Raw genomic sequence first — 24785 nt, 5'->3', positions numbered from 1 at the left:
TCACTGAAGAATCCGGGGTACCTGTGAATAAAATTATACTCACCTGATCCAGTGTTTGGATCTTTTTAAATAATCCTCGTACTTGGCAAAACAACAAAACATCAACCCGGACCAAACGGACTGAAAGGGTTCCCATGTTTACACATGGGACCCCTTTCCACGAATGCCGGGACCCCACGTGACTCCTGTCGCAGAGGGTCCCTTCAGCCAATCAGCGAGCGCAACGTCGTGGCACTCTGCTGATTGGCTATGCGCGTCTGAGCTGTCAGACAGCGCATCGCTAAGCCTCACCATTATATTCAATGGTGGGAACTTTGCGGTCAGCGGTGAGGTCACCCGCGGTCAGCGGCTGACCGCGGGTAACCACACCGCTGACCGCAAAGTTCCCACCATTGAAACTAATGGAGGGAGCTGTGCGATGAGCTGTCTGCCAGCTCAGACGTGCATACACCCAATCAGGAGAGTGCCACGAAGTGGCACTTCCTGATTGGCTGAAGGGACCTTTCTGTGACAGCAGTCATGGGGGGGTCTCTGCATTCGGGGAAAGGGGTCCCATGTGTAAACATGGGACCCCTTTCAGTCCGTGTGGTCCGGGTATTCGTTTTTTTGTTTTGCCAAGTACGTGGATTACAAATCACAGGACACTGGATCAGGTGAGTATAATTTTATTCACAGGTACCCCGGATCGTCGGATCAGGAGATGTGGCAGTCGGCGGGTCAACATAGGTAAGTATGTATGTGTCGGCATGTATGAAATAAACTTTTACTTTCACGGTGTGTGTCTCCTGTTTTTATTTGGGTATTTTTTTTTTCAGTAGAACTACAGGTACCAGCGGGCCCGTTTTTCCACCAGCATGCTGGTACTTGTGGTTCTCCAAGTACCAGCTTGCGGGGGAGGCTTGCTGGGACTTGTAGCTCTTCTGGAAAAAAACAATATTCTATCATTTTACCCAAGGCTATCAGCCCCCCATCCGCAGCCCTTGGATGGGGGGGGGGGGGGGGGACAGCCTCGGGCTTCATCCCTGGCCCTTGGTTGGCTGGGGGGGGGACCCCTTGATTGAAGGGGTCCCCACTCTTCCAGGGTACCCCGGCCGATGCTGGTGTAAAAAATATGGGGGACCCCTACGCTTTTTGTCCCTTGTATTTTTTGCACCAGCACCAGGCGCAGAGCCCGGTGCTGGTTTTAAAAATACGGGGGATCCCCTGTCAGTTTTTTCCCTGGATTTTTAGAACCAGGACCGGCTCGAAGAGCCCGAGGCTGGTTATGCTTAGGAGGGGGGACCCCATGCATTTTTTTTCCTGATTTTTACCATTCCATTAAAAAAAATAAAAAAAAATATTTTAAAAAATATATAAATAATACTTGTGCCTCCAAAATAGACAAACCAAGTACCTAATCCCTTCTAATATAAATAGATATGCTATTACCAATAAAAAAAACAAAAAAAAAAAACTTGTTTTTAAATTTTTTTATTAGATTCCACCAGCAAAGTGTGGCGGATTGAAAATGACAAATTTACTGTCTAAAAGCACTGTTGTCGAATTTACAATCTTCAATTGAATATACTTTTGTCGAATTGCCGCATTTGTACCATTGCAGAAATGTCGAATTTGACAAATGTCGAATTTCAAAAAGTCGAATTTTGAAAGTCCGTTTTTTTTTACGAAAAGTACTGAATTGCATTGTCAAATTATTTTTTTTGGCGAAAATGTCCCGTTTTTCGACAATTTCGGGAATTCGACCGCAATTGCATATACCCCATAGAATCCCTAGGATGCACCAACAGTTCTGTAAAGATACATTTTCAGCGACAGCTTTAGTGTTCACCAGGTACAATGTTCCTGTAAGGGTGAATCTTTCAGTATGTGTAGAACTCCTATAGATGTTTTTTTTTTTTTTAAATTGTAGGGTTTATTTGCATGCATTCCATCACCATATTATTCAGTTCTTTCTAGAGCACAGGCTCTCAAACTCGGTCCTCGGGACCCCAAAAGTTTGTGATTTCCAGATCTCCTCACAGAATCGCAGGTAAAATGAGCTCCGCCTGTGGATGTTTCAAAATGTGTCAGTGAGTAATGCATACACTTGTGCACCTCCTCAGTGACCTGCAAAACGTGAACTGTGTGGGATCCTGAGGACAGAGTTTGAGAACCACTGTTCTAGAGAATAGGGATTAGTTCACATCACTCTGTGCCCTGCTGGAGCTTACTGTCTAAACTCCATAAAACACAAATACCATTTTTGCAAGAAGACAGTTAACTGACCATAAAGCACCATAAAAACCATGCAATCACTAGGAAAATGTGCAAACTCCATTCGGATATGGACCTGGTCGAAATTGAAAACATGCCAGCATCTGTGCCACTGTACAATAATGTTCACTGTAACACAGGTTCTTAAACGCGGTCCTCAGGACCAAACATGGGGGGTAATTCCAAGTTGATCGCAGCAGGATTTTTGTTAGCAATTGGGCAAAACCATGTGCACTGCAGGGGAGGCAGATATAACATGTGCAGAGAGAGTTAGATTTGGGTGGGGTGTGTTCAATCGGCAATCTAATTTGCAGTGTAAAAATAAAGCAGCCAGTATTTACCCTGCACAGAAATAAAATAACCCGCCCAAATCTAACTCTCTCTGCAAATGTTATATCTGGCCCCCCCTGCAGTGCACATGGTTTTGCCCAATTGCTATCAAAAATCCTGCTGCGATCAACTTGGAATTACCTCCATAGTTCATGTTTTGCAGTTCTTCTCACAGAATCACAAGTGAAATAATTAGCTCCACCTGTGGATGTTTTAAAATGTCACTGAGTAGTGAACACACCTGTGCATCTGCTGGGTGACCTGCAAAATGTGAATTGTTTGGGGTCCTGATGACAGAGTTTGAGAACCACTACACTATATCCTTGAGCCAACATACCTACAGGAGATAAAATATCCTGGGATTAAATCATATGCTATTTACAGAATTAAATACAACAGTTAATATACTGTAGTGCAGTAAGTTTAAATTTTTACGTTTATACGCCTGACATCAGTCAAACCGCAAATGCACTATGAATGCAGGCTCATCTAGATAAAACTGCAATGTACTGTACACGTTCATTGAGCATGTGATAGCACTCTTCGCTATCTGTTAGATTATTTAGCATATGTATCTGTATACAATACAGTATTAGATACTGGCACAGATCTCACCTTTGTTTGCATGATCTAACTCTTCTTTTCCAAAAATCAGTCGGTGGCCATGCACAGCCCCTGTATGGAACTGCAGCCTGAAAATGACATCACGGGTTACAGAACGGTATTTCTTATGGTAACCTTTGATCTGTCAATAAAAAAAAAAATAAAACATGAGTATTTCCTATAAGATGAAATGTATTCATATTGTTTATTTTATAGTACAAATTTTTGTTAATCAAGGAATAAAAGTTACAAAAAGAACAATGCACTTAGTGGCTATTGGTTGTCACAGATTTATAAGCGCAAATATTTTATTACAACTTTCATTTTATCTTTAAATTAAAATTTAGCCAATTTTGTATACTCAAAACATATTCTCATATTGTAAGCCCATGCACTGCTTGGTAAGTGCTAATTAGGCATTTTTTTTTTAGTAGTATTGTAACATTTGGTTAACTGGTGGTAATCATTAGTGCTTTGTTTATTTCGGAGATTGGATCGGGTCCAGACAAGTGTTACGATAGTAAAAATGAGTTGTTGTAAGTTTTAGATTTATACTGTTCAAATCATTGGCAGCTATATTATTGCAGAGTGCTGGGATAATTTACACTGCCTGACAGAAAAAGGCCCTCCTATATTGTTGCTGCAGTCACGCTAAACAGCCCTTCAAGTCTCACCTAGTCGTGAGCACATTTACTAATGCCGGGCATCTCTTAGTGCATTTTTCCCCCAAAATGCATCTTCTTCACACTAACGCGCACAAGCAGACTCTGCTGATTAAAATGATATGCAACATGCCTATGGGGGTCATTCCGAGTTGATCGCTCGCTAGCAGTTTTTAGCAGCCGTGCAAATGCATTGTCACCACCCACCGGGGAGTGTATTTTCGCTTTGCAGAAGTGCAAACGCCTGTGCAGCAGAGCGCCAGCAAAAACATTTTGCGCAAAACAAGACCAGCCCCGGACTTACTCTTCGTGTGAGTTGATTCTAACGTTGGAGGGTTGGCTTTTGACTTCACACACCCGCCCAGCGTTCGCCCAGCCATGCCTGCGTTTTCCCTGGCATGCCTGCGTTTTTCCAAACACTCCCTGAAAACGGTCAGTTGACACCCAGAAACGCCCCCTTCCTGTCAATCTTCTTGCGTTGTGCCGTGCGACTTAAAGCTTCGCTAGAACCTGTGCAAAACCACAAAGTTCTTTGTATCCGTACGTCGCGCGTGCGCATTGTGGTGCATACGCATGCGCAGAAATGCAGATTTTTAGCCTGATCGCTGCGCTCAGACCAATGGCGGCTAGCGATCAACTCGGAATGACCCCCTATATTCTGTGTGTGCGACTGCGGTTGTATCTTCATACGAAATGCTACATTACAGTGTTTTTCATATGCAGATACAGCCACAGTCACACAGAGAATATAGGCATGCAGCATACAATTTTAATCAGCAGAGCCTGTTTGTGTGTCTTATATCTATATCTCTATTGCCATGGATTAAGCCATAATGACTACATTGAGACCGTTTTTCGTCAACTAGAACGCAGTTTTCTTAAAATAATTTTTTTCTAAAAATACATTCAAAATGCATATATGAGCCTGTTTATGGGTTTCAAGGTAAATTTTAGAGACTAAGGCCAAGCCTCTGATGGAGATAAAGTGGGCGGAGATAAAGTACCAGCCAATCGGCTCCTAACTGCCATTCCACAGGCTGTGTTGGGAAAAAATGACAGTTAGAAGCTGATTGGCTGGTACTTTATCTCCATCCAAGGCTTAGTAAATAGACCCCTATGTTCTTATGCAAAATGGGGACAGTTCGGAGTTGCATGCAAGTTGGCTGTAGTTGCATCCACATTGCACGAACAGAATTAAAATTGGTTATTCGCCCTTACACACTGAGTTGCCCACATAAATACCACAGCACTGCGCCTATCCATAAGCTTTGTTTCATAACCATAATCAGTGTGCAGTTGTACCAGTCGCATCCTCGGGCCTGAGATCCCCCTGAAAACACATGAATTCCTGCAAATGTACAAGGTAGCACTGCCTTTGCAATTCCATATATCCAGCTTCACTAAACTTAGCCTATGTGCAAATGCTTTACTGCCACCCAGTTATGTTAATTCAGCTACAAATGGATATGCAACTGAGCTGTGTATGACTGCGGCTTGCCCATAGACATGAATGTGGCTCACTCCCATAGATACTTGTGTGTATGCTCTGGAGCATGTACATGCTAAAAACGCAAGATGTGTGTGAAAAATGACTTGCTGGCAACTCTGCCTCTGGTACTATAATGATTCAATTTGGAATCAACTCTGGACAGTTATCAATTCTAATTAAAACCGGTTTTATCTATCACCCCTCGTATATAGTCTGGGAAGCAAAACAAGTGATCATTCTACCAGCCTCAAACACACTATAACAGCACAAGAATAACAAATGATTGAGTATCTAGGTCAGGGGTAGGCAACCTGTGGCTCTCCAGCTGCTGTGTAACTATACATCCCAACATGCTCTAACACAGGTTTGCTGCTAGGATGTCCTTAAACTGTGGCAGGGCATGCTGGGATGTGTAGTTCCACAGCAGCTGGAGAGCCGCAGGTTGCCTACCCCTGATCTAGGTAGACTAGAGGCATGCTCAAGAGCGTTGCAATTACAGTTTAATGCCAAAAAATGCAATATCATCACTTTGGCATCAAAAATCCAAAGGCTAAATACAGTATTAATGGCACTATACTAGAAACTACTGAGGAGGAAAGGGATCTAGGAGTCACTATTTCAGGTGACAAAGGCAGGTAAGCAATGTAACAAAGCAATGAGGAAGGCTAGTCACATGCTTGGTTGCATAGGGAGAGGAATCAGCAGAAGGAAAAAAAGTAATAATACCACTGTACAGGTCATTAGTACGGCCTCATCTAGAATACTGTGTCCAGTTCTGGAGACCATATCTTCAGCAGGATATTAATACATTCGACCCTGTAGAAAGAAGGGCAACTAAAATGTGCATGGCCTACATAACAAAACATACCCTGAAAGACTAAAAAATCTCAATATGTATAGTTTGGAGCAGAGAAGGGAAAGGAGGGACATGATAGAAAATGGGATTTTAATAACTACCGGTAAATCCCTTTCTCGTAGTCCATAAGGGATACTGGGGTTTACTTAATACATTGGGGTATAGAAGGGTTTCAAAGGAGCAGGTGCACTTTAAATTTCTTCCACTGGGTGTGCAAGCTCCTTCCCTCTATGCCCCCTACCACGGGCAGTTAAGCAAAATAGTGCCCAAAGGAGAAAGGACATACTTGAGAGAAGGAAAATAACAAACAAGGAGCAGTGAGATTCACACACCAGCACACCATCACATAAAAACACCAGCAAATGTCTGGAACAAAAACAGCAACAGCTGAACAGGTAATATTTTGAAAAGAAAACCTGTAGAGAAGTCAACGCACTGAGGCGGGCACCCAGTATCCCTTATGGACTACGAGAAAGGAATTTACCAGTAGGTATTAAAATCCAGTTTTCTCTGCAATCCATAAGGTATACTGGGGTTTACGTAATACGATGGGGACATCTAAATGCATCCAGGACGGGCGGTAACGTGCAGAGACGCCTGCCCAAACTGGGTATCCTCTTTGGCCAGGGTATCAAACTTGTAGAACTTCACAAAGGTGTTCCTCCCCGACCAGGTAGCAGCTCGGCACAGTTGCATGGCCGAGACTCCACGGGCAGCCGCCCAGGAAGACCATTACCGATCTTGGAGAGTGGGCCTTCAGAGACTGTGGAACATGCAAGCCTGCCAACACATAAGCCTGTTGGATAGTCAACCTAGGCCCTCATTCCGAGTTGCTCGCTCGGTATTTTTCATCGCATCGCAGTGAAAATCCGCTTAGTACGCATGCGCAATGTTCGCACTGCGACTGCGCCAAGTAACTTTACTATGAAGAAAGTATTTTTACTCACGGCTTTTTCTTCGCTCCGGCGTTCGTAATGTGATTGACAGGAAATGGGTGTTACTGGGCGGAAACACGGCGTTTCAGGGGCGTGTGGCTGAAAACGCTACCGTTTCCGGAAAAAACGCAGGAGTGGCCGGAGAAACGGTGGGAGTGCCTGGGCGAACGCTGGGTGTGTTTGTGACGTCAACCAGGAACGACAAGCACTGAAATGATCGCACAGGCAGAGTAAGTCTGGAGCTACTCTGAAACTGCTAAGTAGTTAGTAATCGCAATATTGCGAATACATCGGTCGCAATTTTAAGAAGCTAAGATTCACTCCCAGTAGGCGGCGGCTTAGCGTGTGTAACTCTGCTAAATTCGCCTTGCGACCGATCAACTCGGAATGAGGGCCCTAATCCAATGAGCAATGGACAGCTTAGAAGCAGGGCAACCCTTTTTCTGCGCATCACATAGCACGAACAAGGAATCTGTCTTTCTGATAGTAGCCCTGGGAAATTAGATCCTTTACCCAGGTATCCTGGCAGGAGGCTGCCCAGATGTGGCTGAAGTGACACAGACAAGCTCCCACCTCGAGATCCCCTCGGGGTGGGGAGGCACCGACATGTTGAGGCTTGTAAGGAAGTTGCACTGGTGCTTAATTCCTGGGAAACATCGTCAGCAACTGGTTTTCTAGTCTTACCTCTGGTGCCTAGTGCCACATTGGAGGCACCTCTGGCCCTTAACCTGAATCTGGAGGTCCGAAAGGAAAGAGTAGATGGCCCCGGGTAGGCACGCCTACCTGGTGGGGCCCCAGAGGGGAGAAACATGGATTTCCCCACAGTGACCTTAGAAATCCATGTATCCAAGGAATCTGCATCTGCAATCCACTGACGCAGACGCAACCACAAAGCTCTGCGCGCCGACACCGCCATGGCAGTAGTTCTAGCGTTAATAGTGCCTATTTTCTTGAGAGAGTCACACAGTACTCGTGCAGTGTCCTGAATGTGCTTAATGAGGGCCACCATAGTGACCGGGGGCATATCCCCTGCAAAGCCCTCTTGAATTTGAGTAGCCCAGGTGTGGATGGCATGCGTCATTCAGCAACACGCTATCACAGGTCTTTGTGATAAGCCAGCCGCTGTGTATATAGACTTTAATGTAGTTTCTATTTTCCTATCCCTAGGGTCCTTGAGCTGAAAGGACCCAGGGGCCAGTAACACTGCCTTCTTAGAGAGGCGGGACACTGAGACACCTATGGCTGGGGGTTCTTCCCAATGTTTGTGACCTTCGAGTGTAAACGGGAAAGAGCGTAAAAACTTCCTAGTAACCTGATATCTTTTATCAGGATTTTTCCAGCCTCGTTTAAAAACCTCATCTAATTCCGGAGAATCAGGAAAGGTGATGCTGATTTTTTTCTGTGCAAGAAAAAAAAAGAATTTACTCACCGGTAATTCTATTTCTCGTAGTCCGTAGTGGATGCTGGGACTCCGTAAGGACCATGGGGAATAGCGGCTCCGCAGGAGACTGGGCACAACTATAAAGAAAGCTTTAGGTCTAACTGGTGTGCACTGGCTCCTCCCACTATGACCCTCCTCCAGACTTCAGTTAGGATACTGTGCCCGGAAGAGCTGACACAATAAGGAAGGATTTAGAATCCCGGGTAAGACTCATACCAGCCACACCAATCACACCGTATAACTCGTGATATTATACCCAGTTAACAGTATGACAACAACGGAGCCTCTCAACAGATGGCTCAACAATAACCCTTTAGTTAAACAATAACTATATACAAGTATTGCAGACAATCCGCACTTGGGATGGGCGCCCAGCATCCACTACGGACTACGAGAAATAGAATTACCGGTGAGTAAATTCTTATTTTCTCTGACGTCCTAAGTGGATGCTGGGACTCCGTAAGGACCATGGGGATTATACCAAAGCTCCCAAACGGGCGGGAGAGTGCGGATGACTCTGCAGCACCGAATGGGCAAACTCTAGGTCCTCCTCAGCCAGGGTGTCAAACTTGTAGAATTTAGCAAATGTGTTTGACCCCGACCAAGTAGCTGCTCGGCAAAGTTGTAAAGCCGAGACCCCTCGGGCAGCCGCCCAAGATGAGCCCACCTTCCTCGTGGAATGGGCTTTCACTGATTTAGGATGCTGCAGTCCAGCCGCAGAATGTGCAAGCTGAATCGTACTACAGATCCAGCGAGCAATAGTCTGCTTTGAAGCAGGTGCACCCAACTTGTTGGGCGCATACAGGATAAATAGCAAGTCAGTCTTTCTGACTCCAGCTGTCCTGGAAACATAGCTTTTCAGGGCCCTGACTACGTCCAACAACTTGGTAGCCTCCAAGTCTGTAGCAGCCGCAGGCACCACGATAGGTTGGTTCAGATGAAAAGCTCATACCACTTTAGGAAGAAACTGGGGGCGAGTCCTCAATTCTGCCCTATCCATATGGAAAATCAGATAAGGGCTTTTACATGACAAAGCCGCCAATTCTGATACACGCCTGGCCGAAGCCAAGGCCAACAACATGACCACTTTCCATGTGAGATATTTCAATTCCACGGTTTTAAGTGGCTCAAACCAATGTGACTTTAGGAAATCCAACACCACGTTGAGATCCCAAGGTGCCACTGGAGGCACAAAAGGGGGCTGAATATGCAGCACTCCCTTAACAAAAGTCTGAACTTCAGGTAGTGAAGCCAGTTCTCCCTGGAAGAAAATCGATAGAGCCGAAATCTGGACCTTAATGGAACCCAATTTTAGGCCTATAGTCACCCAACTGTAGGAAGTGCAGGAAACGGCCCAGCTGAAATTCCTCCGTTGGGGCCTTCCTGGCCTCACACCACGCAACATATTTTCGCCATATGCGGTGATAATGGTTTGCGGTTACTTCTTTCCTAGCTTTAATCAGCGTAGGAATGACTTCCTCCGGAATGCCCTTTTCCTTCAGGATCCGGTGTTCAACCGCCATGCCGTCAAACGCAGCCGCGGTAAGTCTTGGGACAGGGCCCCTGCTGCAGCAGGTCCTGTCTGAGCGGCAGAGGCCATGGGTCCTCTGACATCATTTCTTGAAGTTCCGGGTACCAAGCTCTTCTTGGCCAATCCGGAACAATGAGTATAGTTCTTACTCCTCTTCTCCTTATTATCCTCAGTACCTTTGGTATGAGAGGAAGAGGAGGGAACACATAAACCGACCGGTACACCCACGGTGTCACTAGAGCGTCCACAGCTATCGCCTGCGGGTCTCTTGACCTGGCGCAATATCTTTCTAGCTTTTTGTTTAGGCGGGATGCCATCATGTCCACCTGTGGCCTTTCCCAATAGTTTACAATCAGTTGGAAGACTTCTGGATGAAGTCCCCACTCTCCCGGGTGGAGGTCGTGCCTGCTGAGAAAGTCTGCTTCCCAGTTGTCCACTCCCGGAATGAACACTGCTGACAGTGCTAACACGTGATTTTCCGCCCATCGGAGAATCCTTGTGGCTTCTGCCATCGCCGTTCTGCTTCTCGTGCCGCCCTGTCTGTTTACATGGGCGACCGCCGTGATGTTGTCTGACTGGATCAGTACCGGCTGGTTTTGAAGCAGGGGTTTTGCCTGACTTAGGGCATTGTAAATGGCCCTCAGCTCCAGAATATTTATGTGCAGGGAAGTCTCCTGACTTGACCATAGTCCTTGGAAGTTTCTTTCCTGTGTGACTGCCCCCCAGCCTCGAAGGCTGGCATCCGTGGTCACCAGGACCCAGTCCTGTATGCCGAATCTGCGGCCCTCTTGAAGATGAGCACTCTGCAGCCACCACAGCAGAGACACCCTGGTCCTTGGAGACAGGGTTATCAGCCGATGCATCTGAAGATGCGATCCGGACCACTTGTCCAACAGGTCCCACTGAAAGGTTCTTGCATGGAACCTGCCGAATGGAATTGCTTCGTAGGAAGCTACCATCTTTCCCAGGATCCGCGTGCAGTGATGCACCGACACCTGTTTTGGTTTTAGGAGGCCTCTGACTAAAGATGACAGCTCCTTGGCCTTCTCCTCCGGGAGAAACACTTTTTTCTGTTCTGTGTCCAGAACCATCCCCAGGAACAGTAGACGTGTCGTAGGGACCAGCTGTGACTTTGGAATATTTAGAATCCAGCCGTGCTGTTGTAGCACCTCCCGAGATAGTGCTACCCCGACCAACAACTGCTCCCTGGACCTCGCCTTTATCAGGAGATCGTCCAAGTACGGGATAATTAAAACTCCCTTCTTTCGAAGGTTTATCATCATTTCGGCCATTACCTTGGTAAAGACCCTCGGAGCCGTGGATAGACCGAACGGCAACGTCTGGAATTGGTAATGACAATCCTGTACCACAAATCTGAGGTACTCCTGGTGAGGATGGTAAATGGGGACATGCAGGTAAGCATCCTTGATGTCCAGTGATACCATGTAATCCCCCTCGTCCAGGCTTGCAATAACCGCCCTGAGCGATTCCATCTTGAACTTGAATTTTTTTATATACGTGTTCAAGGATTTCAAATTTAAAATGGGTCTCACCGAACCGTCCGGTTTCGGTACCACAAACATTGTGGAATAGTAACCCCGTCCTTGTTGAAGTAGGGGCACCTTTACTATCACCTGCTGGGAATACAGCTTGTGAATTGCCTCTAACACTCCCTCCCTGCCTGAGGGAGTTGTTGGCAAGGCAGATTTGAGGAAACAGCGGGGGGGAGACGTCTCGAATTCCAGCTTGTACCCCTGAGATACTACTTGAAGGATCCAGGGATCCACCCGTGAGCGAGCCCACTGAGCGCTGAAATTTTTGAGACGGGCCCCCACCGTACCTGGCTCCGCCTGTGGAGCCCCAGCGTCATGCTGTGGACTTAGAGGAAGCGGGGGAGGACTTTTGTTCCTGGGAACTGGCTGTATGCTGCAGCTTTTTCCCTCTACCTCTGCCTCTGGGCAGAAAGGACGCCTTTAACCCGCTTGCCCTTATTGGGCCGAAAGGACTGTACCTGATAATACAGTGCTTTCTTTGGCTGTGAGGGAACATGGGGTAAAAATGTAGACTTCCCAGCTGTTGCTGTGGAAACGAGGTCCGAGAGACCATCCCTGAACAACTCCTCACCCTTATAAGGCAAAACTTCCATGTGCCTTTTAGAATCTGCATCTCCTGTCCACTGCAGAGTCCATAACCCTCTCCTGGCAGAAATGGACATTGCACTTATTTTAGATGCCAGCCGGCAAATATCCCTCTGTGCATCCCTCATGTATAAGAGTGCGTCTTTAATATGCTCTACGGTTAGCAATATAGTGTCCCTGTCTAGGGTATCAATATTTTCCGACAGGGAATCTGACCACGCAGCTGCAGCACTGCACATCCATGCTGAAGCAATAGCTGGTCTCAGTATAACACCTGTGTGTGTATATATAGACTTCAGGATAGCCTCCTGCTTTCTATCAGCAGATTCCTTCAGGGCGGCCGTATCCGGAGACGATAGTGCCACCTTCTTTGACAAGCGTGAGAGCGCTTTATCAACCCTAGGGGATGTTTCCCAACGTGACCTATCCTCTGGCGGGAAAGGGAACGCCATTAGTAACCTCTTAGAAATTACCAGTTTCTTATCGGGGGAAGCCCACGCTTCTTCACACACTTCATTTAATTCCTCAGATGGAGGAAAAACAACTGGTAGTTTTTTCTCTCCAAACATAATACCCTTTTTTGTGGTACCCGGGGTAACATCAGAAATATGCAACACATTTTTCATTGCCTCAATCATATAACGTGTGGCCCTATTGGAAGATACATTAGTCTCATCGTCGTCGACACTGGATTCAGTATCCGTGTCGACATCTGTGTCTGCCATCTGAGGTAGCGGGCGTTTTAGAGCCCCTGATGGCTTTTGAGACGCCTGGGCAGGCACAGGCTGAGAAGCCGGCTGTCCCATATTTGGTATATCGTCAAACCTTTTATGCAAGGAGTCGACGCTGTCGCGTAATTCCTTCCACAGAACCATCCACTCAGGTGTCGACCCCGCAGGGGGTGACATCACATTTATCGGCATCTGCTCCGCCTCCACATAAGCCTCCTCATCAAACATGTCGACACAGCCGTACCGACACACCGCAAACACACAGGGAATGCTCTGACAGAGGACAGGACCCCACAAAGCCCTTTGGGGAGACAGAGAGAGAGTATGTCAGCACACACCAGAGCGCTATATAACAAAGGGATCCCACTATAAATGAATGTTTTTTCCCTTATAGCTGCTTATATTATATATATATATACTGCGCCTAAATTTAGTGCCCCCCCTCTCTTTTTTACCCTTATGTAGCTTGACACTGCAGGGGAGAGCCAGGGAGCGTCCTTCCAGCGGAGCTGTGAGGGAAAAATGGCGCCAGTGTGCTGAGGGAGATGGCCCCGCCCCTTTTCCGGCGGACTTCTCCCGCTTTTTCTGGAATTCTGGCAGGGGTATTTTTACACCTATATAGCCATCCTGACTATATATGGTGTAGATTTGCCAGCCAAGGTGTATTATATTGCCCTCAGGGCGCCCCCCCCCCCCCCAGCGCCCTGCACCCATCAGTGACCGGAGTGTGAGGTGTGCATGAGGAGCAATGGCGCACAGCTGCAGTGCTGTGCGCTACCTTGTTGAAGACAGAAGTCTTCTGCCGCCGATTTTCCGGAACACTTCTTGCTTCTGGCTCTGTAAGGGGGCCGGCGGCGCGGCTCCGGGACCGAACGATCGAGGTCGGGTCCTGTGTTCGATCCCTCTGGAGCTAATGGTGTCCAGTAGCCTAAGAAGCCCAAGCTACCACCAGTTAGGTAGGTTCGCTTCTTCTCCCCTTAGTCCCTCGCTGCAGTGAGTCTGTTGCCCGCAGATCTCACTGTAAAATAAAAAACCTAAAATATACTTCCTTTCTAGGAGCTCAGGAGAGCCCCTAGTGTGCATCCAGCTCAGCCGGGCACAAGATTCTAACTGAAGTCTGGAGGAGGGTCACAGTGGGAGGAGCCAGTGCACACCAGTTAGACCTAAAGCTTTCTTTATAGTTGTGCCCAGTCTCCTGCGGAGCCGCTATTCCCCATGGTCCTTACGGAGTCCCAGCATCCACTTAGGACGTCAGAGAAAACGACTGCAGTGAAGCAGCTTCTTCCAAAGGGACTTTCAGAACATACCTGATAGCAAGAATTAGGGGTTCAATACCCTCTGCAGGAGTGGAATCATCAATATCAGGTTCCAATTCATCCCCCTCTTCCAGAGTATCCTCCTCAGAGTCTGCTAGAAGAGAAGGCAGCCTACGCTTAAGTGGCCCTGAACTATGGAGGAAAGGATGTCTGTCATCAGCCTTAGCTGTGTAGGTCTGCAACTGCCTGTTGCAGCTGTAGCATTGTTTGTTTATTAGCATCAAGCTGGGATGACATGTCAGCCCTCATAGGGCCTAATTCTGAGTTGATCGCAGCAGCAATTTTGTTAGCAGTTGGGCAAAACCATGTGCATTGCAGGAGGGGCAGATGTAACATATGCAGAGAGAGTTAGATTTGGGTGTGGTGCATTCAAACTGAAATCTAAATTGCAGTGTAAAAATAAAGCAGCCAGTATTTACCCTGCACAGAAACAAAATAAGCCACCCAAATCTAACTCTCTCTGCACGTTATATCTGCCCCCCCCCCCCCCTGCAGTGCACATGGATTTGCCCATCTGCTAACAAACTTGCTGCTGCGATCAACTCAGAATTACCCCCATAGTCTTTATGGCCCCGAGCCAAGTAGGCTCCTGACCCTGTAAAGGTTGAATCTCCCATATACAAAATGCTTGGGACGAAAAGTATTTGGATTTTGCAACATTTGCATACGATAATGAGATATCTTGGGTATGGGACCCAAGTCTAAACAAGAAATGCAGTTATGTTTTATATACACATAGCCTGAAGGTAATTTTATACAATATATTTTAATAATTTTGTCCAAGAAACAAAGTTTGTGTACACTGACCCATCAGAAAGCAAATGTGTCACTATCGCAGTCAAGCTAAAAAATGGTGTGTTTCTAAATATTTAGCATTTTGGAATTTTGGATATGGGAGGCTTAACCTGTACTCTAAAAGCCTGATGGAAGAATAACAATGACATTGTGTGTAAGATTAAATAAAGTCAATCATATAAATGTGTGGGATTCAGGGCTGTTTCTAGCCAATTTGCGAGATTTAAAAATGCTCCCCCCCCCCCCCTTCCCTTCCCTTGACATAACAAAAAAAATGCGTGCACCCCTTAGATATAAAAAGTATAAGGTATGCGCGCGCGCTCCTGGCAAAGGGGACGTGGCCTCATGAAAATGGGCGTGGTCTCTGTAAAATGGGCGTGGCCTCATCTGAAAAGACTACCTTACAACCGAGTTTTTGACCTTGCACAGACAGATCACGGCGAGCACAGGAAAAAAAAAAAAAAAAAAAAAAATATATATATATATATATATATATATATATATATATATATATATTACGCCATACACCACAATGCCCTTGATACATTAAGTCCCCATTTTACACGTTACGGCAGGCAAGAGTCCCCATTTTACACAATACGGCAGGCAAGTGTCCCCATTTTCTACATTACGGCAGGCAAGAGCCCCCATTTTACACAATACGGCAGGCAAGAGCCCCCATTTTACACAATATAGCAGGCACGTATCCCCATTTTACACAATACGGCAGGCAGGTGTCCCCATTTTACACAGTACGGCAGGCAAGAGTCTCCATTTTACACAATACGGCAGGCAAGAGCCCACATTTTACACAATACGGCAGGCACGTGTCCCCATTTTACACATTACGGCAGGCAGGTGTCCCCATTTTACACAGTACGGCAGGCAGGTGTCCCCATTTTACACAGTACGGCAGGCAGGTGTGCCCATTTTACACAGTACGGCAGGCAGGTGTCCCCATTTTACACAGTATGGCAGGCAAGAGTCCCCATTTTACACAATACGGCAGGCACGTGTCCCCATTTTACACAGTACGCCAGGCAGGTGTCCCCATTTTACACAGTACGGCAGGCAGGTGTCCCCATTTTACACAGTACGGCAGGCAGGTGTCCCCATTTTACACATTACGGCAGGCAGGTGTCCCCATTTAATACATTATGGCAGACAGGTGTCCCCATTTAACACATTATGTCAGGCAAGTGTCACCTTTTTATACATGACGGCAGGTGGCAAAGGAGGGGGGAGAGAGAGAGAGGGAGAGGCTGACTTACAGTTGAAGCGGTTCTTCCCGCTCTTTGCCGCCTCTCGCTCCTCTTCGCGGCGCTGCCGGCTTGGCTCCCCCTCCTCCCGAGTACCCAGCTCGGGGGGCGGAGTTTCGTGGAATGACACGATTGCGTCGTGACGTCACGACGCACCGAGTCATTCCACGAAACTCCGCCCCCCGAGCTGGGTACTCGGGAGGAGGGGGTATTTTCAAGTGTTCAAGAAGTGCAGCGGCGGGCGCCCCGTGCGATTGCACGGCTCGCCTGCCGCAAGGAACTGCACTGGTGGGATTAAACAACATTATTATCCTTTACCAAAGAATAAACCGCTTAGTCTGCAAAACTGGACATTTTGGAGACAACACATACTACAAACTGGTGATAGACAGCAAAATGTTAAGATAAGCAGCATTTGTGATAACAGGTTTAGATTTTAAAGAGCACATAAACTGAGCAAGGAAATGCACGTGCCTGAAGGTGAAGCCTAACCACACCACTTTGGGATTATGGGGAATGTAAACCTCAAAGAATTGAGGAATGTTGTTCGGGGCAACTAAGCAACTAGTGTAATATAATAGATAGTTCCCGTTAACTATAAAGGTTTGCCGTTATGACAATGTCAACAAAGTGACTTTACTTATAGGAGAGAAGCTACATAAAAGGTATAGTGCTACCATCTAATAAAATAGATTGGAGAAAATTATTACATAAGAGACAGTTTATTTAACTTAGTGAATGGTTAAATTATTAGCCTGAAAATATTTCTTAAAGATTTGCATTTCCTGGAAGTATTTATAACACTGGGGAATACAACTTTTTGTGACGGAGATGTTAGACGCTGTTTGGGGTAGTTTGCGGTTGTAGATTCTGAAAATTACATTAGTTTTTGTCTATCAGGTCGGCTTATCAAGATTTGACATATATCCATACAAAGTTATACATTTTTACATATATAAGAAATATAAATGAATGCAAATCAAATGAAGGTACAAAGATCAATCCCAAGAAGCCTAGAACACAAACATCAAAATGAAAGTTTCTACATTGAGACATGTCGCTAAAATCGCATTTCTCTGATTTCCTGCAATGAGATGTTCCTGGACATTCGTAGTGGATACTCTAACAGTAAATAATGCTATGCACCTGCGCACTGTGCCGTTAAGGGTAGACCTGGCTAGCTGCAGCACATACTACAATACTCACACACTAAGCTGAGCGCAGCACATCTTTTGTATTATAATTTGCCCACGCATAGGTTGGTTACCTATTTACATGTATGAATTTTTATTGGTAACAAGCACTATGCTTGTTACCAATAAAACTGATCTAAATTCATAAATTGTCTACTATACTAAATGAGCATAAACCAAGTATTGGATGTAATATTATACAGCTAAGCAAAAAAATCATGTGTCACTGCTGTGTTCAGCCTAATGCGACAAATGAGAATAATACGAATTCATATAAATGTATACTTTACTGAGTTTACTCAGTAAATATAATCAAATATGAAAACACAAATTTTGGAAATAGTATTGAACAAGTACACGATGATTGTGAATTATGTAAAGGGAACAGAGATATGAGCTACAATGGTGAAAGAAAGAAGAAAGGAAGAAAAGGGAAGAATGAATGAAAAATGTTTTTACTGCTCAATCAAAGTGATCACATTCCTAATCCTATTTCAAAGCACACAAGAATATACTTCCTCTAAAACATTTTTCATTCATTCTTCCCTTTTCTTCCTTTCACCATTGTAGCTCATATCTCTGTTCCCTTTACAAAATTCACCGTCATCGTGTACTTGTTCAATACTGTATCCAAAATTTGTGTTTTCATATTTGATTATATTTACTGAGTAAAGTATAAGTATACATTTATATCATCAACACCTCATTTTTTACCAAAGAACTTTTAAATGGTTTAAACATCTAAAAACATATTGATAACATGTTCCATCATAAAAAATGTATTAAAACAAAATAATATCAAAATCGTTACAGAGGAGATGCGCTGTTCCACATTTATAGTAGTTTGACTTTTAGCGTTGAATACAATTGTAGGTGATTCACAATATAGTCTCCTTCTCCTTAATGTTGATTCGGAGATAACATCACAATACAGATAACCCAACACGTTTCGTCTTATATCAAGACTTCATTAGGGGTACATCTCAACTGACTGGTACGTATAATATGTCTGATATATATATATATATATATATATATATACACACACACACACATAAAATTTCAGGGCCGTAACTAGCAGTGTGCTAGTGGTGCCTTGCCCAAATGCACTGTGGGCGCAGTACCACCAGTAGCACCCGCACGACCGCGCTCCTGCCACAACATCAAGCACCCATGACCTGGCCAGTCCTCTGCCTGGCCGTCCGCCTACCTGCAAATCTGCTCACATGTCCCTGCCAGAAAGTGAGAAAGGGCCCAGATCCTGCTGTCCGCTGGCTACTGCTCACTGCAGCAGCACAATAAAGTTTATTTGTGGCGCGCGTGACCTCACAACGTGCCTCTAGAAGGGAGTGAAGCCGATGCACTGGAGAAACATGCAGCCCCTTTCAGGATATGACAGAAGGAGGCCGGGTAATTAGGTTTGCAGCCAGGCTGAGGTAGAAGACGGATTTTGTGCATGGCTGCACAGTGTGTGTGTTTGTGCATGGCTGCAGATTGTCAGTCTGCATGACTGCAGAGTGTGTGTGTGTTTGTGCATAGCTGCATACTCTGCCTGGTGCAGTGTATAAAAGGAAAGGGATCTCTACCTGGTGCGGTAAGTAATAGGGGACTCTACCTGGTGCAGTATGTAAAAGGGGGCTCTAACTGGTGCAATGTTTAAAAGGGGGCTCTAACTGGTGCAGTGTGTAAAAGGGGGCTCTAACTGGTGCAGTGTGTAAAAGGGGGCTCTACCTGGCGCAGTGTGCAAAAGGGGGCTCTACCTGGCGCAGTGTGCAAAAGGGGGCTCTACCTGGCGCAGTGTGTAAAAGGGGGCTCTACCTGCCGTACTGTGTAAAAGGGGACACTACCTGCCGTAATCTGTAAAAGGGGACTTTACCTGCCGTAATGGGTAAAAGGGAGCTCTACCTGGCGTAATGTGTGATAGGGGCTCTACATGGGGTAATGTGTAAAATGAGGCTCTACCTTTTGTAATGTGTTTTAAGTGGCGCTACTGTGCGGCGTAATTTTAATAATGGAGACTACTGAACAGCGTAATATGAATTGATATTATTTTGTGGCCACGCCCCTATGTTTTTGGTGCGTACTGGCCCTGTTTTAAATATGGGGAGGTGGGGGCTCCAATGCAGTTTCTTGCACACAGCGATAAAATGTCTAGGTATGGCACTGAGCTCACCAATTAACACAGTAACAAGACAAGATTTATCACTGAATTCATTAGGATAATAATACATTTAAAAAAACCTCTTGGTAGGGAATGTTCAAGAGAATAAAATTTTTTACAGAAACATGATCTGTATGTAGCTGGTGCACGCTAAGATGTGGGCAACTAATGACACCCTACTACAGAGGATGCAGTTAACAAGTCAATGGTCACTCTGCGAACAGTGACTACACCAAAAGTAGAATGTCAGCAGCACTATCCCAACCAGTAAAAATGCTACTTGGGAGAATGTTATCATAACGGCGGTATAACTTTAAATCCGCATAGAAAACATGTTTAAGGATTTAATATTATAAACTTATTTTCGTCTGGTATCTTGCACCTCCAGCGATCTTGGGCATCATTACATCCGGCCCCGAGTGTTAACAAAGGATACTGAAAGGATTTAGCAAAACATACACTCTTGGTTAACATTCAACAGGTAATTTTGGTTTGGTCTCAGGCACACTCACCATAATGTCACCTTTGATAAGTTGAGCTGGTTCAATTGCAATGCAAACTCTGCTTTGGTTTTCTGGTCCAACATTGCTAAACAACAACAACAGAGAGCATTAGAAAATCAAGAACACGTTGCATACATTTCTTAAAGGTCATCAAGAATGAAAGAAAAACAGCAACAAAGTCAAGGTCCATCACACTGCAGAGCTTTGGTGTGCCCACTTTGAACATTATTACTAATATCAGGATGTACCAAACCCTGCAAAGCAACAGTGAACATGTGATGTTTGCTCCTTCAAAATAGGTTTTGAGGGGAAGGGGCAGGTGATAGGGGAGGATTAGCACATCAACAGCACTGGGAAATATGGCCACTGTCCATGGCCTACCTCCTGCCTGCACAGAGTTGTCCTCCTCAATTTCAAAAGTTAAAAGGTTTGCTTTCACATCCTACTTCAAGAAAGGATGCAGTTTGTATTAGCCAACAAACTAAGCACGACAAGGAGAAATAATAGGATTTTGGTACTTACCAGGTAAATCCTTTTCTTTGAATCCATAGGGGGCACTGGAATATTCTTGGGGATATGGACGGCTTCCACAGGAAGAAGGCACTGAATAAATTAATTTTGGAACTACTCCTCCCCTCCATATCCCAGAGTACCTCAGTGTTTTTTACTGAGCCGAACAGGAACTATAGAGAGGTTGACAATGGAGAATTACATATTACATAACGGACAAAAATAAAGTTGACACAACATTACCGACAACTAAACAGTTGACACCATAACCGATTAGAACTTAATTTGAACAAGTCGGTGAGAATGTGTTATCATAAGATCTACTGAACTTACCCCAAACCAGGTAAACTGCTCTGGGTTGGCGTCCAGTGCCCCCTATGGATTCAAAGAAAAGGATTTACCTGGTAAGTACCAAAATCCTATTTTCTTTTTCATCCACTAGGGGTCACTGGAGTACTCTTCGGACGTACCAAAGTTTCCCCTGTGGGCGGGAGAGCTGTTTGGCACCTGTAACACTAGGCGGCCAAAGCTAGATGCTGATGCCGCAAACGTATCAAACTTGTAAAAGCGCACAAACGTGTGCACTGAAGACCATGTAGCCGCCCGGCAAAGCTGTGTCGTAGAAGCTCCACGACTCGCTGCCCATGACGTTCCCACAGCACGTGTGGAATGAGCTGTTACTGATGTAGGCGGCTGTAACCTAGCATGAAGGTAAGCCTGACGTATGGTCAGTTTTATCCGTCTGGATAAGGTCTGCTTAGAAGCTGGCCAACCCATCTTGGCAGCATCATAGAGAACAAACAACGTATCCGTCTTACGAACTGTCGACGTTCGGGATACATAAACGCGTAATGCGCGTACCACATCCAACGTTCCAGAATCTCCTGTTAACACATGAACTACTATTGGTTGATTGATGTGAAAAGATGACACTACCTTTGGTAGGAAAGCGGGATTCGTCCGAAGTTCCGCTCTGTCATCATGAAACACCAAATACGGTGGCTTGCACGACAAGGCACCCAAATCTGAAACACGCCTTGCTGAAGCTAAGGCTAAGAGAAAAATTGTTTTCCAAGTGAGAAATTTAATATCCACTTGTTGTAAGGGTTCAAAGTATAAGGACTGTAAGAAATCTAAAACCAGATTCAAGTCCCATGGCGCTGTAGGTGGAATGAATGGAGGCTGTACTCTGAGGACACCCTGCAGAAACGTGTGTACCGACGGCAATAGAGCCAATTTTCTTTGAAAGTAAACGGACAACGCAGATATCTGCACTTTTAGTGTGGATAGACGCAGTCCTCCATCTAACCCCATCTGTAGAAATAACAAAAGACGGGATAACTTGAAAGATGATGTCGGAAACTTTCGAGCTTCACACCAACCTATATAGGCATGCCAGATTCTGTAATAATGAGCTGCCGTAACAGACTTCCTAGCTCGTAACATGGTTTGTATAACCGATTCTGGAATGCCCTCTCTTCTTAAGAGGGCGGTCTCAACAGCCACCCCGTCAAACGCAGGCGCGCTAAATCGGGGTAAAGGAACGGACCCTGTTGTAACAGGTCCGGACGTAGTGGGAGCGGCCAAGGATCGTCTGCGAGTAGTCCGCGGAGATCCGAGAACCAAGCTCTCCGAGGCCAATGAGGCGCCACTAGTATGACTGTGATGTACTCTCTTTTGATCCGTTTTAGCAACAGAGGGAGCAGCGGAAACGGTGGAAACAGATACACGAGGCTGTACGGCCACACGACTGTGAGAGCATCCACCGCCACTGCCTTTGGATCTCTCGTTCTGGACACATACTGGGGCATTTGGTGATTGTGGCGAGATGCCATCAGATCCACCTGAGGGTAACCTCACCTCTGGACCAACATGTGAAACACTTTTGGATTTAATGCCCATTCTCCTGGATGAAAATCCCGACGACTGAGATAATCCGCCTCCCAGTTGTCTACTCCCGGAATGAACACTGCCGACAATATCACTTGGTGATACTCGGCCCACCTGAGGATCCAAGCTACTTCCCGCATTGCCATGCGGCTTCTCGTTCCTCCTTGCTTGTTGATGTATGCGACCGCCGTCGCATTGTCTGACTGCACCCGAACAGTCTGAAACCGAAACATGTGCACTGCTTGTCGTAGCGCATTGTAAATTGCCCGGAATTGCAGGACATTTATAGACAGCAATCTTTCGTGATCTGCCCAGAGACCCTGGAGCCGATAACTTTGAACTACAGCTCCCCAGCCGATTCCAGACACCGAACCGTTTCCCTGCGGTTAGATTGTGTGCTTTGAGCCACCAGAGAAGAGACACTCTGGCCTGTGGCGACAGCTTCACCCTGTGGTGAATCTGCAGATGCGAGCCCGACCACTGTGCTAGCACATCTAGTTGAAAAGGACGTGAGTGAAATCTTCTGAACTGAAGCGCTTCGAAAGCCGCCAACATTGTGCCTAAGAGGCGAATGCACAAATGTACAGAGACTGTGCGTGGCTTGAGTACTAATTGTACTAGATGACGAATGACCTGTACTTTCTGTTCTGGTAGGTAAATTCTTTGATTTACCGTATCGAGAATCATACCTAGGAATTGAAGTCGTTGAGACGGAATCAGATGTGATTTCTTGAAATTGACTATCCAACCGTGCCGAACTAGTACATTGTACGTTAGCAACGCCTGTTGGAGAAGCATCTGTTGAGACGGAGCCTTGATGAGCAAATCGTCCAAATACGGAACAATTATTACTCCCAGGGATCTGAGATGAGCTATCATCACCGACATCACCTTGGTGAATACCCGAAGCGCTGATGAAAGGCCAAACGGTAGAGCCTGAAACTGGTAATGGTCTTGCCGTATTGCAAACCGCAAGAACCTCTGATGAGGTGGCCAAATCGGAATGTGTAGGTACGCATCTTTGAGATCCAGTGCAATCATGAATTCCTGTGGCTCTAAACCTGCAATTACTGACCGCAGAGATTCCATCTTGAATCTGTAGTAAGTGACGTATTGATTGAGACCTTTTAAGTTCAATATAGGCCTGACCGAGCCATCCGGCTTTGGTACCACAAACAGACTGGAATAATAACCCTGCCCCTGTTGTTGTACAGGGACCGGAATCAAAACTGCTGCATACAGCAGAGACTGAATGGCAATTTGCAGAACCGCCTTCTTGTCGTCCGACACAGGCAGACCTGTCTTGAAAAACCGCATTGGCGGAAGACAATCAAACTCTATTTTGTAACCCTTTAACACTAAATTGCGGATCCACCCATCTGTGGACGTCTGAAGCCACGCCCCCTGGAATGTCTGAAGGCGTGCTCCCACAATTGGAGATCCGAGATGGGCTGGAAGCCCGTCATGCCACTGGCTTGATGGCGACCTTAGCGTCCTGACGACTTGTGTTGGTTTGTTGGAAACCACGTCCCCGACCTCTTCTACCAAGTGTGGCCGCTCCTCTGCCGCGCCCACGAAAGGACTGAGGTCTAAAAGATTTGAACGCCGGACCAGAGTATTTGCGTCTAGGTACCGTTGGAGGCAATGGTAAGAAAACAGACTTTCCTCCAGTGGCCTCAGAAATCCATCTGTCCAATTCAGGACCGAACAGCTTCTCGCCACCGTAAGGTAACGCCTCTATACTTTTTTTGACCTCCGCCTCCGCTTGCCAAGAACGTAGCCCGAGTGCTCGTCGTGCTGTAACTAGCGATGATGAAAGGCGAGAAGTGAGCTGACAGACGTCAGTAGAAGCTGTACATTGATAGTCAGCAGCTTCCCAGATTTGACCCGCGAGAAGTATAAGATGATCAACCTGTAGAGCAGACTTGAGCTCTTTCATCCATACCATTAGCGCCTTAGTTTCCCAAATGCCAACCAACCCAGGTCTCAGCAGCACCCCTGCTGCTATAAACATGGACTTTAGCATAGCTTCTATTTTATGGTCTGAAGGGTCTTTAAGTGTAGTAGCAGTTGGTACTGGTATGGTTAATTTCTTTGTAAGATTAGATACGGACGAATCTACCAATGGCGGATTCTCCTATGTAGCTGTCATGGACTCTGGAAACGGGTAACTCGACTTAAATCTGCGA

General features: G+C 45.9%; 1 protein-coding gene across 3 annotated transcripts in view; it reads right to left on the bottom strand.

Moving 5' to 3' along the window:
- TNS3 (tensin 3) overlaps positions 1–24785 on the bottom strand; it is a 1058399-nt gene that overhangs the window by 462166 nt on the left and 571448 nt on the right. For all 3 annotated transcript variants that reach the window (XM_063922694.1, XM_063922695.1, XM_063922696.1), the window contains exons 14-15: positions 20206–20281; positions 3199–3328 (exon numbers count right to left, since the gene is read on the bottom strand). In XM_063922694.1, the coding sequence (XP_063778764.1) occupies positions 3199–3328; positions 20206–20281 (206 nt within the window). The remainder of the gene's footprint in view (positions 1–3198; positions 3329–20205; positions 20282–24785) is intronic.

This window comes from Pseudophryne corroboree, chromosome 5 (genome assembly GCF_028390025.1).
Source record: "Pseudophryne corroboree isolate aPseCor3 chromosome 5, aPseCor3.hap2, whole genome shotgun sequence".
NCBI lineage: Eukaryota > Metazoa > Chordata > Amphibia > Anura > Myobatrachidae > Pseudophryne > Pseudophryne corroboree.
Note: the sequence above shows the minus strand (reverse complement) of the source record. Positions and strands in the feature narration are given on the sequence as shown.